The sequence below is a fragment of the Actinia tenebrosa genome, unplaced genomic scaffold (assembly GCF_029948245.1).
Source record: "Actinia tenebrosa isolate PJP-AT-01 unplaced genomic scaffold, QUT_ActTen_1.0 PGA_scaffold1__47_contigs__length_23844297, whole genome shotgun sequence".
Taxonomy (NCBI): Eukaryota; Metazoa; Cnidaria; class Anthozoa; order Actiniaria; family Actiniidae; genus Actinia; species Actinia tenebrosa.
The window spans coordinates 13,983,606-13,999,370 of NW_028292578.1; the positions used below are offsets into that span (position 1 = coordinate 13,983,606).

The 15,765-nt window shown below is 39.3% G+C and overlaps 1 protein-coding gene across 1 annotated transcript in view; it reads right to left on the minus strand.

The window, feature by feature from the left end:
* Positions 1-15,765, minus strand: part of LOC116294019 (uncharacterized) — a 119,569-nt gene that overhangs the window by 47,038 nt on the left and 56,766 nt on the right. The window contains 25 exon segments of the mRNA XM_089032471.1: positions 264-890; positions 1,169-1,795; positions 2,075-2,701; positions 2,838-2,864; positions 2,980-3,606; positions 3,699-3,725; positions 3,856-4,482; positions 4,969-5,010; positions 5,215-5,841; positions 5,956-6,009; positions 6,202-6,535; positions 7,057-7,265; positions 7,740-7,760; positions 7,894-8,535; positions 8,690-8,752; positions 8,845-9,474; positions 10,084-10,122; positions 10,409-11,044; positions 11,491-11,855; positions 12,285-12,471; positions 12,991-13,050; positions 13,315-13,947; positions 14,025-14,054; positions 14,624-15,214; positions 15,285-15,341. Of these exon segments, the coding sequence (XP_088888597.1) occupies positions 264-890; positions 1,169-1,795; positions 2,075-2,701; positions 2,838-2,864; positions 2,980-3,606; positions 3,699-3,725; positions 3,856-4,482; positions 4,969-5,010; positions 5,215-5,841; positions 5,956-6,009; positions 6,202-6,535; positions 7,057-7,265; positions 7,740-7,760; positions 7,894-8,535; positions 8,690-8,752; positions 8,845-9,474; positions 10,084-10,122; positions 10,409-11,044; positions 11,491-11,855; positions 12,285-12,471; positions 12,991-13,050; positions 13,315-13,947; positions 14,025-14,054; positions 14,624-15,214; positions 15,285-15,341 (8,409 nt within the window).

Genomic DNA, 15,765 nt, shown 5'->3' on the forward strand with positions numbered 1-15,765 from the left:
TTCGAAAGTGGAATTCAGACATTAGTTCAGAGCGTGAAGGTAGTCTAAGATTTAAAAAATACAAGCAGTCAATTAAAGTACTCAAAATATAAGCAATTTTAGTAAAAAAAAAAATACTTACGAGATGGTTTGGGGGGTGGCCTGACCACTGTAGGATAAGAAAACTGTTGCATTAGTATTAGGTCGAAAAATCGTATTTTGGAAAGAAAAGAAGAAATATCAAAAAATTGTAGTTAAACATTTCTTTTTTGGTAGCCACTCACCCTTGCGGAAGCATCTCCTATTTTTCTTCAGAATTTCTCTTCTGTTTAGTGCAACACCGTACACTTGCATACAAGAGATTCTTCCTCGGAAGTAACGTCTGTCTCCGATTTTGGCTCCCATTCTCACAGGATAGTTTGTGGCAAGCTTGAACCGACCAATTCGTCGACGAGCCATGAAGCGGTTGTTAATGAACAGTTTAGCAAATCCTGTTCTTCCGTTGTATGTCGCTCCAATGTACTGCCAACGTCGTGGTTGAACGCGATGGGAAATAACTGGTGCTGGCTGTCGACGATTTCGCCTTGTGAATCGAGCGAAGAGTGTTTTTGGAGATACCATCCAGAAATGCACTCCCCATCCTCTAGGGTTGAAGTTGAAGATTGGTCCAGAACGTCCCTCGTGCTTTATCCAAGCAAGAAGAGTGATGGAGCGACGGGTGTCTATTTTTCCTCTATTTGGGAACTGAACATAACTGTTTCTACGGCCGTAAAATCGATATGCTCCTCCGCGAGTTTTATCAGGACCTCGTGCAGGACGAACTCCAACTAGTCTACCAGATGGATTTTTGTTCAAGCTGATGTCTCTTCCAGCAACATTGGACGTCAATGGGTACACTGCAAATGCGCGGCCTGTTAAGTAAACAAAAATATTTTTTGATAAATGTTTTCCACAATAACATTCTGATATTCCTTTTTTTTTCGAAAATACCAACAGTTAATTAATGTCCTCAAAAGATAAACAAATTTAGTAAAAAAAAGTACTTACGAGATGGTTTAGGGGGTGGCCTGACCACTGTAGGAAAAGAAAACTGTTGCATTAGTATTAGTTCAAAAAAGAGTATTTTCAAAAGGTAAGAAGAAATATTTAAAAAATGTAGTTAAACATTTCTTTTTTGGTAGCCACTCACCCTTGCGGAAGCATCTCCTCTTTTTCTTCAGAATTTCTCTTCTGTTTAGTGCAACACCGTACACTTGCATACAAGAGATTCTTCCTCGGAAGTAACGTCTGTCTCCGATTTTGGCTCCCATTCTCACAGGATAGTTTGTGGCAAGCTTGAACCGACCAATTCGTCGACGAGCCATGAAGCGGTTGTTAATGAACAGTTTAGCAATTCCTGTTCTTCCGTTGTATGTCGCTCCAATGTACTGCCAACGTCGTGGTTGAACGCGATGGGAAATAACAGGTGCTGGCTGTCGACGATTTCGCCTTGTGAATCGAGCGAAGAGTGTTTTTGGAGATACCATCCAGAAATGCACTCCCCATCCTCTAGGGTTGAAGTTGAAGATTGGTCCAGAACGTCCCTCGTGCTTTATCCAAGCAAGAAGAGTGATGGAGCGACGGGTGTCTATTTTTCCTCTATTTGGGAACTGAACATAACTGTTTCTACGGCCGTAAAATCGATATGCTCCTCCGCGAGTTTTATCAGGACCTCGTGCAGGACGAACTCCAACTAGTCTACCAGATGGATTTTTGTTCAAGCTGATGTCTCTTCCAGCAACATTGGACGCCAATGGGTACACTGCAAATGCGCGGCCTGTTAAGTAAACAAAAATATTTTTTGATAAATGTTTTCCACAATAACATTCTGATATTACTTTTTTTTTTCGAAAATACCAACAGTTAATTAATGTCCTCAAAAGATAAACAAATTTAGTAAAAAAAAGTACTTACGAGATGGTTTAGGGGGTGGCCTGACCACTGTAGGAAAAGAAAACTGTTGCATTAGTATTAGTTCAAAAAAGAGTATTTTCAAAAGGTAAGATGAAATATTTAAAAAATGTAGTTAAACATTTCTTTTTTGGTAGCCACTCACCCTTGCGGAAGCATCTCCTCTTTTTCTTCAGAATTTCTCTTCTGTTTAGTGCAACACCGTACACTTGCATACAAGAGATTCTTCCTCGGAAGTAACGTCGGTCTCCGATTTTAGCTCCCATTCTCACAGGATAGTTTGTGGCAAGCTTGAACCGACCAATTCGTCGACGAGCCACGAAGCGATTGTTAATGAACAGTTTAGCAATTCCTGTTCTTCCGTTGTATGTCGCTCCAATGTACTGCCAACGTCGTGGTTGAACGCGATGGGAAATAACTGGTGCTGGCTGTCGACGATTTCGCCTTGTGAATCGAGCGAAGAGTGTTTTTGGAGATACCATCCAGAAATGCACTCCCCATCCTCTAGGGTTGAAGTTGAAGATTGGTCCAGAACGTCCCTCGTGCTTTATCCAAGCAAGAAGAGTGATGGAGCGACGGGTGTCTATTTTTCCTCTATTTGGGAACTGAACATAACTGTTTCTACGGCCGTAAAATCGATATGCTCCTCCGCGAGTTTTATCAGGACCTCGTGCAGGACGAACTCCAACTAGTCTACCAGATGGATTTTTGTTCAAGCTGATGTCTCTTCCAGCAACATTGGACGTCAATGGGTACACTGCAAATGCGCGGCCTGTTAAGTAAACAAAAATATTTTTTGATAAATGTTTTCCACAATAACATTCTGATATTCCTTTTTTTTTCGAAAATACCAACAGTTAATTAATGTCCTCAAAAGATAAACAAATTTAGTAAAAAAAAGTACTTACGAGATGGTTTAGGGGGTGGCCTGGCCACTGTAGGAAAAGAAAACTTTTGCATTAGTATTAGTTCAAAAAAGAGTATTTTCAAAAGGTAAGAAGAAATATTTAAAAAATGTAGTTAAACATTTCTTTTTTGGTAGCCACTCACCCTTGCGGAAGCATCTCCTCTTTTTCTTTAGAATTTCTCTTCTGTTTAGTGCAACACCGTACACTTGCATACAAGAGATTCTTCCTCGGAAGTAACGCCGGTCACCGATTTTGGCTCCCATTCTCACAGGATAGTTTGTGGCAAGATTGAACCGACCAATTCGTCGACGAGCCACGAAGCGGTTGTTAATGAACAGTTTAGCAATTCCTGTTCTTCCGTTGTATGTCGCTCCAACGTACTGCCAACGTCGTGGTTGAACGCGATGGGAAATAACTGGTGCTGGCTGTCGACGATTTCGCCTTGTGAATCGAGCGAAGAGTGTCTTCGGAGATACCATCCAAAAATGCACTCCCCAGCCTCTAGGGTTGTAGTTGAAGATTGGTCCAGAACGTCCCTCGTGCTTTATCCAAGCAAGAAGGGTGATGGAGCGACGGGTGTCTATTTTTCCTCTATTTGGGAACTGAACATAACTGTTTCTGTTGCCGTAAAACTGATATGCTCCTCCGCGAGTTTTATCAGGACCTCGAGCGGGACGAACACCAACTAGTCTACCAGATGGATTTTTGTTCAAGCTGATGTCTCTTCCAGCAACATTGGAGGTCAATGGGTACACAGCAAATGCGCGACCTGTTAAGAAAATACAATGTTTGTGATAAGTGTGTATCTTATTAATATTCATATAATAAAACTGCTTATGAAAAGTGAAAAAAAGTACTTACGAGATGGTTTGGGAGTTGGCCTGATTACTATAGGAAAAGAAAACTGTTGCATTAGTATTAGGTCGAAAAACTATTTTAAAAGAAACTAATTAAACTAATTAAAGAACATTTTAATAAAAATCAAATACTAAATATATATATCTTAGTAGCTACTCACTCTTACGGAAACATCGTGTCTTTTTTCTTAAAATTCTTCTTCTCGATAGCGCAACACCGTATACTTGCATGCAAGAGATTGCTCCTCGGAAGTAACGTCTGTCTCCAATTTTGGCTCCCATTCTCACAGGATAGTTTGTGGCAAGATTGAACCGACCAATTCGTCGACGAGCCACGAAGCGGTTGTTAATGAACAGTTTAGCAATTCCTGTTCTTCCGTTGTATGTCGCTCCAACGTACTGCCAACGTCGTGGTTGAACGCGATGGGAAATAACTGGTGCTGGCTGTCGACGATTTCGCCTTGTGAATCGAGCGAAGAGTGTCTTTGGCGATATCATCCAGAAGTGCAATCCCCAGCCTCTAGGGTTGTAGTTGAAGATTGGTCCAGAACGTCCATCGTGCTTTATCCAAGCAAGAAGGGTGATGGAGTGACGGGTGTCTATTTTTCCTCTATTTGGGAACTGAACATAACTGTTTCTGTTGCCGTAAAATCGATATGCTCCTCCGCGAGTTTTATCAGGACCTCGTGCAGGACGAACACCAACTAGTCTAGCAGATGGATTTTTGTTCAAGCTGATGTCTCTTCCAGCAACATTGGAGGTCAATGGATAAACAGCAAATGCACGGTCTATGAAATATATAAGACAAATATACGGTCTATCATACCGATTTTAGGAAATAATAGTTTAAAAAATCGCTTAAGTAGCACTAGTACCAGATAATAGCTGTCATGATTTTAATTAATGCACGTGTTGTAATTACTAACATTTCGGGATATACTCCTAATTGAAAAAACGTAGTAGGGTTCGAGAAGGTTATATCATCGAAGTTAAGACCGAAAAGTATTTTTATTACTCCGAAAGGTACATCATATTTGCATATAGACATGTAAAAATGCACAGTAAAGCAGTCGGTCGACCTAGATTAACAACATGCAAAAGCCATGATGAATAAAATGTGCACAGGAAGGGAAAACTGTAATATGCATGAAATTAGCATAATTGTTTGTCTTCCCATGCTCCCCTTCGGTCTTAGCTTTGATAATATAACCTTTTTTTGAACCCGACAATGTTTTTTCAATTAGGTGTATATATTTAAAATAATCCTTGCTTACCAGATGGTTTGGGTCTGGTTGGTCTTGCAGTAGGCCTTACAACTGTGTTAATGAAATAATAATAATAATTTTTATTTTTATTCAGTAATGAGGGAAAAAGCGACTTTAAATATTAAGCAGAGAGTGGTTTAACTGTAATTTCTTGCTGTCTTATTCAATTATGAACCTTTTAGTTAAACATTTGTGTGGGTGAATTAAGGATTGAGAACGCTAAATTGAATATGTTACAAATATTGCATGACATACTTCTGCGGAAACATCGTGTCTTCTTGCGCATAATTCGTCTTCGGCTTAATGCAACACCGTATACTTGCATACAAGAGATGCTGCCACGGAAGTAGCGTCTGTCACCAATCTTGGCTCCCATGCGTACATTGTAGTTGGTGGCGATCTGGAATCGACCGATTCTTCTTTGAGCCACGAAACGGTTGTTGATGAAGAGCTTGGCAACACCTGTCCTTCTGTTGTATGTGGTACCCACAAATTGCCAACGTCTTGGTTGAACCCGATGAGATATAACTGGTGCTGGGTGTCGACGATTTCGTCTTGTAAATCGAGCGAAGAGTGTCTTCGGAGATACCATCCAGAAGTGCACTCCCCATCCTCTAGGGTTGTAGTTAAAGATGGGTCCAGATCGTCCATCGTGCTTTATCCAAGCCAACAAGGTGATGGAATTTCTAGCATCAAGCTTGCCTCGGTTAGCGAACTGAATATAGCTGTTAGACCGTCCAAGGAATCGGTAGGCACCACCACGTGTTCTGTCAGGACCTCGTGCTGGACGAACATTGACCAGTCTTCCAGGGCGGTTTCGACTAAGGCTGATGTCTCTTCCACGAACGTTAGTGTTAAGCGGATAGACGGCCAGGGCACGCCCTGTGTAAATATATGAATACTCAGAATTGCATCCATCGAGTTTATACGTTAATGGTATTACAATAATGAATTCAAAAACAATGTATTCTAATGATAAATGTTATCAAATCTTACCGGATGGTCTTGGTCTAGTTGGTCTACTTGTAGGTTTTGCAGGGGGTCTAAACACTACAATAAGATACAGAGCATTTAATGATAATAATTGAATGTCACTTATAAATGGGAGACGTTCTTGAAAACGAACCAATGAAGTCTTTTCTCGCAAATCTTGTTACGTTCATTGTCAGAAAAGTCAGTCAGTGCCAAGTTTATATTAGTGAGTCAGTGGCTATAGATTGTTTGATTTGGTTGTATACTTACAGCTACATAGCTTCTTTTTGAGCATTATAGTCAATGACTCAATATTTCTGAAGCCCACTGTGTAAACATGACTCTTATCGGTTGCGATCTGGAGCAATTCAGCTAGTTTGTAATGTTTTCCAACGCTGATTGCAAATGACTCTACTTGTGTCTTCTTTAGATATAACGATGGTCTATTGACTCTGTCCTTTGATGGCCCAGTTGTTATGAGGACAAACACTTTGTCACGTCTGCTTCGACGGAATATGTTAAAGAAAGAGAACCGTATCGCTTTGCCAGTGTTTCGTACACCGCAAATTAGCTTCATGCGATCTATAGCTCGGAAAATTTTGCTCTGGAGAAGAAAATGAAAATGGATGCATTAACAATAATGTAGCTCTTGATTGGCTTCCTTGGACCAGGTAAATACATGGATCGGTACAGTTACATGAATTCTGCTTTAACTTTTTTAATTATAACTATATTTCCCAATTTAAAGGGCATAATATTAATATACTAACAATCCACTCATGATTGTAAGCTGAACGGCTGATAACGGCGCCTTGTATGCCGTCCGTAAAGTTCTCCTCTGATCAAACATGTAAAGCGCATTAAGACAATGTGAAATGCGCTACATAAGAACTCTCTTTTATTATGACTATTAAAACTTGATGGCAGGAAAAAGGTCAGTTGTTTCTTTAATACAAAATGTAAATCATAAAAGGGAACAATGAAGAAAAAGGAAAGTGGAGGGTTTGATTCTTTATTACAATTTTCAATTTAGAGTTATAGATAACTATATTGTTTTTGGAAACGAATTTTAATTTGCCATTAGTAATCATGATGCGATGAAGAATTAGAGGAATGATTATATACCTTTTTCATGTTAGAGTTGATTGGCACAACGATGCGGGCTGTATATGCATAAATGACAATACTGACGCGGACGTAGCGGCGCTTGACACGAAGCAGACCAATGATCCTTTTGACAAAATTCTTTACGCGAATGAAATTAGCTTTCGTGTAACGCCTGTCGAGACTGCACGCATCGACAGCAAAGACGATATCCTTGGTGACAGCACATGCTGAAACAGAAGAAGAATAGTATTATCATTCATTCATCCATCCTTTTATTTATCTACTACAATATGTTTTAAACCAAGATACATGATGATGATGATGATGATGATGATGATGATAAAGGGATGATGGTGATGAAAATGATGGCGATGATAATAAAGAGGTTTGTGATTTGAGGTGAATGATTATAAAGATTAGGATATTGTTTATTGTCATCAAGATAAGGTTCATGCATAAGTAATAAAATTATTATTATTATTATTATATGTTTATTTCAACTTCAGACATTTTTGCTCCATTATCATTATTATTGTTATCATTATTATTATTATTATTATGTTGATGATGATGATGTTCCCGTCTCCGTCTCAACAAAAGAATCATTAACAAATTAACTTTTTTTATATTTTAAGCATATTCATCGGTCTTCTAACTGGCCCATATGCCTACTAAACACAAAGAAAATGAAAAATACATACTCTTATCTCCTGGACAGGGGCCTGTTAAAAAGAAGAAAGAAATTGGTCAAAAATATATAAATAAAAGGAAATAAACAAAACGCTGGAAATCAAACATTGAATCAATCTTTGAAAGAGTGCACCCCCTCCCCTGGTTTTCCCAGCTAATCTATACCTTTGCACTTCCTGAAACATCTTCTTTTCCTTCTTGCAATTTGATTGCCATTAAGAGCGACATCATAGACGTGTAAACATGATACTCTTCCCTTAAAGTATCGTCCATCACCAACCCTTGCTCCCATTCTAACTGGATAATTAGTCGCAAGCTTTATCCTGCCAATTCTTCGAGACGCAATGACTCGGCTGTTCAAGTAGAGTTTGGCTTCACCAGTAAAATAGTTGTAAGTGGCTGCGACGTACTGCCATTTGTTGGGTGTAATACGCCTGGAGGCGAGAGCAGGGGTAAATCGGCGGCTTCCACGTTTTGTAAAGCGCACGAAAAGAGTCCTTGGGGATGTCATCCAGAAATGCACTCCCCATCCATTAGGCATGTAGTTAAAGATTGGTCCAGCGCGGCCAGTATGGTAAATCCAAGCGATGATCGTAATAGACTTCTTGGTGTCAATGCGACCGTTATTTGGGAATCGTATGTAGCTGTTTCGCCTGCCAAAGAATTCGTATGATCCAGCTCGCTTACCATCGGGGCCTTTGGCAAGACGCACACCGACTGGGATTCCAGGAATGTTTCTAAATAAGCTAACGTCCCGGGTTTTGGTCTTATAGTTGAGTGGGTAGATGGCGGAGGCTCGAACAGGTCCTATACAGACAAACAATAATAATTTAGATGAAGGATGATGTGTGTATGATCATGACTTCTAACTGACCACTACTGTTCGACCACGTATCAAAACCGACCCTTATCTTGGTTGCAAATATGCTGTCTCATATATTTTCTTTAAATTCAGAATTACCTGATGGTTTTGTTGTAGTTGGTGTGGTTGGTCTTGTGGTTGGTCTGGTTTGTGGAATTGGTTCTGAAGTAACAAATAGCAAAAAAAAAAAAAAAAAAGAAACCGTCACTTCTGGCAAATTCAGCTAAAGGAGAAGGTGACCATATTATACTTACTGAAGCAAACTTTTCTGGCGGCCCTTATTTCTGCAGCTCTTAATACTCTGCTAAATATCTGCACGCAGAAAAGTCGACCTTTAAAGTAACGACGGTCGCCTCTTCGTGCACCGAGGCGGATCGGGTACTGTGTTGCAATCTTGAAGCGTCCTAATCGTTTGTAAGCAACAACCTTGGAATTGACCCAGATTTTGGCATACCCAGTTTGGTAGTTATAAGTGACTCCAACATAGTTCCATGCCCTGTAGGGAAGTCTCCCTCCGTAGCCTACCAAGCCTGGAGATACCTTTCCATTACGCTTAACAAAGCGCACGTATAAGGTTCGTGGTGCGACCATCCACAGATGGACACCCCAGCCTCTTCTTGGTTGGTAATTGACGATTGGTCCAGATTTTCCTTCATGGTACACCCAAGCAAGGATCGTGATGGACTTCTTTGCATCCAATTTCCTTCGGTTTGGGATTTCAATAAAGCTATTTCTGTTGCCAAAGAAACGGGTAGAACTGAAGGGCCGTCCATCGGGTCCTTTAGCAAATGTAACCCTTTGTAATCGACCGGTTGGATTTCCGAAAACGTCTTTACCTCGGTATTTTTTGGACAATGGATAAATTGCTTTGACTTTAGTCTCTCCTACAAAATGAAAGAAGACATCAAATTACAGATATAATACTGCCTTTTAAATGATCTATGTAATTCAAATTTTCAAAAACAAAAAATACGTCACTCAACAATGGATTAAATCCACTTGGGCGTAATGTTTTCCCCATTTCAGACAACGTATCGTTCTCTTGAGAATAAGATTCTTTGTTTTAGTTATATCCATATTTGTGTGTCTTCTCCTGCACAACCGATAAACAGATAAATGATACTCTAGGGAATGACACGTGGTCTATTCAGAAACCATCATCATGGGAACCCAAATGGAACCCATTTTACATTGAAGGAAGACTGAAAAAATCAACATGAGAGTTGAGCGTTGTGTGCGTAGAATATTAAATATATTGGTAGTGCGTGTGAGCGAAAAGTTCCCCAATCAGTGCGAAAGCGCTAGAACGACACTTAAATAAAAGTGATTTAAGTGATTTTATGACTGAACCCTCAGAGCAAAGGAGAGAACCATAAGCAGTTCCACTCACATATAACTACACCGTTGCCAAGAGGCGGCACTTTAGCGGCGCAAAACACCCATGGTTCATAAACATTTGAAAGCAAATGCTAAAAAAAATCAGTATTACTTACTTGATGGGGGTCGACGCGTAGGAGTTGGCGGAGGTGATGCTTAAAGGTAAATATCAAAGTAGAATTAAAAGAAAAAACATATAATATGCACATGTATTTGGGAACAAAAATTGTTTCACTCTGAAATTATACGGAACTACTATGCCATGACGGCCCTGTGCTTGGTTGTGAAGATGTACGTTAACGTATGATCGCCGTGTTTCATAATCAAAAGTACGCTATATTACACATTAACAGTATCGATTCGTTGCAACAGCAGGATCTTTGTCTTCTCTTGTTTTTAAACTGAAACTGAACATTTTAAAGATAGGTAATAATTTCTTACCTCTGAAACACTTCTCCTTTTGCCCTGCTATCTGTTTTCCATTCAGCGCCGTGTTATAAATATGCAGACAGGCTATTCGACCCCTGAATGTGGATTGTCCACCTTGATTTCTCAATCCCATAATGGCAGGGTAATTCGTGGCAAGTTCAAAGGTACCAATGCGCCGTTGTGCAATAGGTGAAGAATCCTTCCAGAGAGTAGCAACGCCGCTTTTATAATCGTATGTGGCTGCTAAATAGTTCCACCTACGAGGTTTGATTCCACGACTACTCAAAGTTGACACTGCGCGCTGATTGCGTGGTACGAATTTAGCCAAAAGAGTATCAGCTGATGCCATCCAAAGATGTACACCCCAGCCCCTTGGGTTGTAGTGAAGGATAGGACCACTGCTTTCAGGGTAGACCCATGCAATGATGGTAATTGATCTCTTGGTGTCAAGACATCGGCTTTTTGGGAACAAAATGTAACTGTTTGCAATTCCTCTAAAGTAGAAGGATCCTAGCGGAAGCTTGTCTGGACCTGCAGCGGGTGCCACGTTGTACAGACGAGCTGTTGGGTTTCTGTTCTTCGAAATGTCTCTGCCTTGGTATCGGCTGTTTAGAGGGTATAAGGCAGCAGCATCGAATGATCCAGAAACTAAAAGCAAAAATATCATAAATATTATTAGACGGAAATTAGAATGAAATTGCATTGAGTCGAGTGCATATGAGTACACTCACTGAAAACGTCGTATATAAAGACTTCGTTCTCAGAAGCATGCTCTCTTTGCTTCAAATCCTTTATCTGAGATGTCTGAGATTAATAAGTTCATTGAATTCATCGGCGCGAAATAACCTTGATTGTTATTTCTAGTACTACGATTGACCCTTAGTTGTTTCTATGAAAATGCAATGGTTAAATTAATACTATAACACTACACTAGGGCAGAGTGTCATTACTGAAATACATTTTTTCCATTTTCTGAGTAACCATAATGAAACTCATATCATCATTCCCTCTGACGAGGGGGAGGAGGAGTGGGGGGGGGGGGGTGTTATGTAGACCAGCTTAACAGTATGAAACACGACAATTTTGAAACCAACCTCTGCAAGCAAGATTTCTAATGACTGCAATGTATCGTCTGAGATCCCTTATGTTAATACTAAACACATGTCGTGAATCTGTAGCAATTCTCAGGAGGTGAGTAGTTCTGATTCTTCTTCTTGTGCTACTGATTCCAATGGCGATAACCTCTACTCCTGCTCGGCGCAAATGATATGCTGGTCTGCGGAAGTTGCCACGGGAACGACCATCAGTGATGAGGACAAGGATACGTTTCCTACCACACTGAACTCTTCCACGGAAGAGATATCTTTGCGCGACCTGGAGAGCGTATACAGTCCTGGAAGTACCACGTCGATACCTAATTCGCCTTAGCATCGTTAATATGCTTCTTAGATTGGAATACCTAAAAAAGAATCAGGTGATTGATTTAAAATTTGAACAAATAAGAAGGAACAGATCATGTGCACCCTTGCATTATTATATTAGAAACTGATAATTCTAATGACCTTGAGAAGAAAAAAGAAAGAAAAGAAAAAGAAAAGAAAAGAAAAGAAAAGAAAAGAAAAGAAAAGAAAAGAAAAGAAAAGAAAAGAAAAGAAAAGAAAAGAAAAGAAAAGAAAAGAAAAGAAAAGAAAAGAAAAGAAAAGAAAAGAAAAGAAAAGAAAAGAAAAGAAAAGAAAAGAAAAGAAAAGAAAAGAAAATTACCAAAAATCAGCATAAAAATATAAATATGACATGACCTTAGGCTAGAATGTTATTGGACGAAAATTTCGAGTATCAAAATAGAAGACTAAACTTAACTCATACAACAACAATAAAAGAGTAAACGAACCTGTTGAATGTGAACTTAGTGTAGACTCTTGAGGTGTAGACAATAAGACCTACACGAGTCTTGCTTCTAGATATCTTGAATGACCTCACTAGTGACATCACGAAGCTTATTACTCGTTTGAAGTTTCGTGTGGAGGCTCCAGTTGATGCGTCGATAACAAAACCAAGATCAATGTCAGCATTGCAGCCTGAGGAAGAACAGTGAATAATAAATTAGAGTTTTTAGTTTTGCTACTTTTGATTGTAGTTTTACCAAAAGATTTAAATATCTAAGACACGAAAGTCATAATCAATAGTCCAGTTTCAAGTTCCAAATTACCGCTGTGTTTCTTGATTACAGACTCATTTACTCAGGCTTGGCCTCGAATCAGTGTCTAATTATTATCAAATACAAACGGTAAAGTAAAGAATGAACAACTTCAACAATACGAGCACTTTGAAACTTGACGGACCTTGACTGGAACACGTGAATATTCTTCACAAAATCGAGGCTAAGCCTGAGTAAATGAGTCTGTAATCAAGGAACATAGCGGTAATTTGGTCTATTGTAAAACAAACGAATCAACAAATAGAAGCTTCTATTAAACTAACGTGGGTGGTAATGACGGAATATTTTTTGTCAGGAATTCACATCTGTACTAGTCAGTTTTGATTATTCACTTGATACAACATTGCATTTAATCATATTTCTTCTTCGTTTTACTTACGTGATAATGGTCTTCTTGTTGTTGTAGGTCTGGTTGATGGTGTAGGTCTTGTGAAAGGCTCTAGAAAATCAGTTAATTAAAGTTAGTTTAATCATTATTATATCCAATGACAGTGCTTGAGAAGACTATTCATCCAATGAAAAAAAGGCATCATCACAATTACGACATGCCCTTAACACGGCTTTTTTTCACAGTCACGACTAAAATGTTTTTGGGGACGAAATAGAAGCCATCTTGGAAATATGTCCTCTAAAAGCCCCACAATGCACTGCAATGCAAACTCGACCCAGGTTTTTTCTCAACCTCATAATGTCTCATACTTACTTGTCTTGAAGCACAGTTTTTTGGCCAATCGCATCTGATTAATGGTCAATGCAGTATCATAGACTTGCATACACGCAATACGACCACGGAATGCTCTATTGTCTCCGATCCTCGCTCCCATTCTAGCAGGGAAATTAGTCGATAATTTTATTCGGCCAATTCTTCTTCTAGCAACTTCTTTATTGTCGATATACAAACGAGCGACTCCAGATCTGTGATCATAAGTAGTTCCGACGAAATTCCACGCCCTGAGACGTATTCTTCTTGACTTTAAGGGCGTGGTAAAGGATCCCCTTGAGGTTACGAATCTGGCAAATAATTCTCTAGGACGGGTCATCCAGAAGTGAACGCCAAAGCCGTTTGTCTTATAGTTGAATATAGGGCCAACAGGACCATCAGGGTTGATCCAGGCAAGAAGGGTAATGGAGTTTCTCGCGGAGAGCTTTCCACGGTTAGGGAACTCAATATAACTGTTGGTTCGTCCTTTAAACCTGACTGAGCCTCCAGGGATACCATCTGGTCCAATACCAGGACGAATATTAGCCATACGTCCAGGTGGATTACGGCTACGGCTTATGTCACGGCCACCATATCGAGAGTTTAGAGGGTAGAAAGCTAAAGCTGGCGGCAGTCCTGATGGATCAATATTGGAAAATTAAAATTATATAAATGAAATTAAAAGTAAAAACCGTTGTCAGGCAAAAACTTACCGCGTGTAGGTGAAGGCTTCGTTGTTGGGCCTAGTTTTAAAGGGAAAAAAACGACGATTGTTATTTTTGGGGAAATTCATAAGACGCATTTAAGACAAATTAATTAGCAATTAATTACGATTACGATTAAATTATATATTTTTAGCTTTGAAAGACGACAAAAAATATACAACAAAACAATGAAACTATCAAATGGCTGGCATGTTTATTCTCATGAAAATTTAAAAAAAAGATTTAACGCGTATACATTTTTTTCTCAAGCACTTAGATGCGAGGCTACGTGTGGTGGAATCTCTTGTTCAAACCAACATGGCTGCCGCGTAAAAATGTTGCTTGATTTCATTAGAAGTAATTTAGTTCTGGCTTTTTTGTGCAAAAATTCCTATTGGCTGATAGTATATGATAGTCAGTGTTTGACCACCATTTGAAGCAGACAATGCGAATCAAAAACGTTAATCAGGTTTTACCAAACAAGTTACATGTTTCGGCAGTATACGCATACTGACATCTTTAGTTGCAAAACAAATACAATCATTGATACCTTATATAAGATATTAAACAAAACTTTAAAAGGTGACTGAAACACAGCAATAACTCACCTGGTGTGGTACATAAATGTTTCAATTTTTCAATCTGTCTTCTATGAAGGGCAACATTATACACCTGCATACACATGATTCGTCCTTTAAAGTAACGTCCCATGCTGACAGACCGTTGGGTCTGAAGGCGTCTACGTAGGATTCGTCTATGTGCAACTGGTATCGAATCATACCAAAGGATAGCCATCTCAGTCCTATAGTTATATGTTGCTGCCACGTAATTCCATTGTCTTCTTCGTAATTTCTTTACTCTGACTGCAGGTTGTTTTCGATCAACCTGGAAATAAAGAGTGTCACCTCTACTGACGATTAATCTCACTCCTTTGCTGTATTCAAAGATTTGTCCACCAGATTCAGGATAAATCCAAGCGATCAATGTTATGGAATCTCTAGCTTTCAAGTTGCCATTATTAGGGAATAGGATAACCGATGTTGCTCCACCATAGAAGTAAGTTGATTTGTTAGGTCTACCATACGGTCCCGGATAGTAACGAATGCGCAATGGAACGCCCGGTGAATTACGGCCTCGGCTAGTATCACGTGTCTTTGAGATGATGTCCAATGGAAACACAGCAATGGGATCAGGAAATCCTTCAAAGACAACACATGATGGTTAATAAATAAAACTAGTTAAGTGTCAACGTAATCAATGAACTATTACCTTGTTTTCTAGTAGGCTTCGTGGATGGTGCTTTGGTAGGAATGATTGGAGTGAAACCTGAATAAAGATAAAATGCAAGTATGAATCAGCGTGGTTGATAATGTCTTGACAGGTAAAGAAAATGCGCAGAACAAAGGCTGATACCAGACCATCGAATTTGCTTCTTTAAAATTGATACTCAAATGTTATTTTAATCTACCAATCAATGCGTAAGGTTTGCTTTTTATCGTACGTAGAACGTTTCTTTATTTTTTGTACAGAAATATTTTTTAACCAGAAAACCTCGATTTATGTACCGTATTGATGCAAAATGTTCCATCGGCCATGTTTGTTTTCTTGACAATCTGACGCATGCGCATACGTTTTTCAGCCTTGATGGAGTACACGAAATGTAGGTCAGATCACGAGGTCAGTGTCAGCCATTTAGGAGCGCATACATGAGTTCTTATTTCGATGAAACGAGTGTGAAAAATACAAAGAA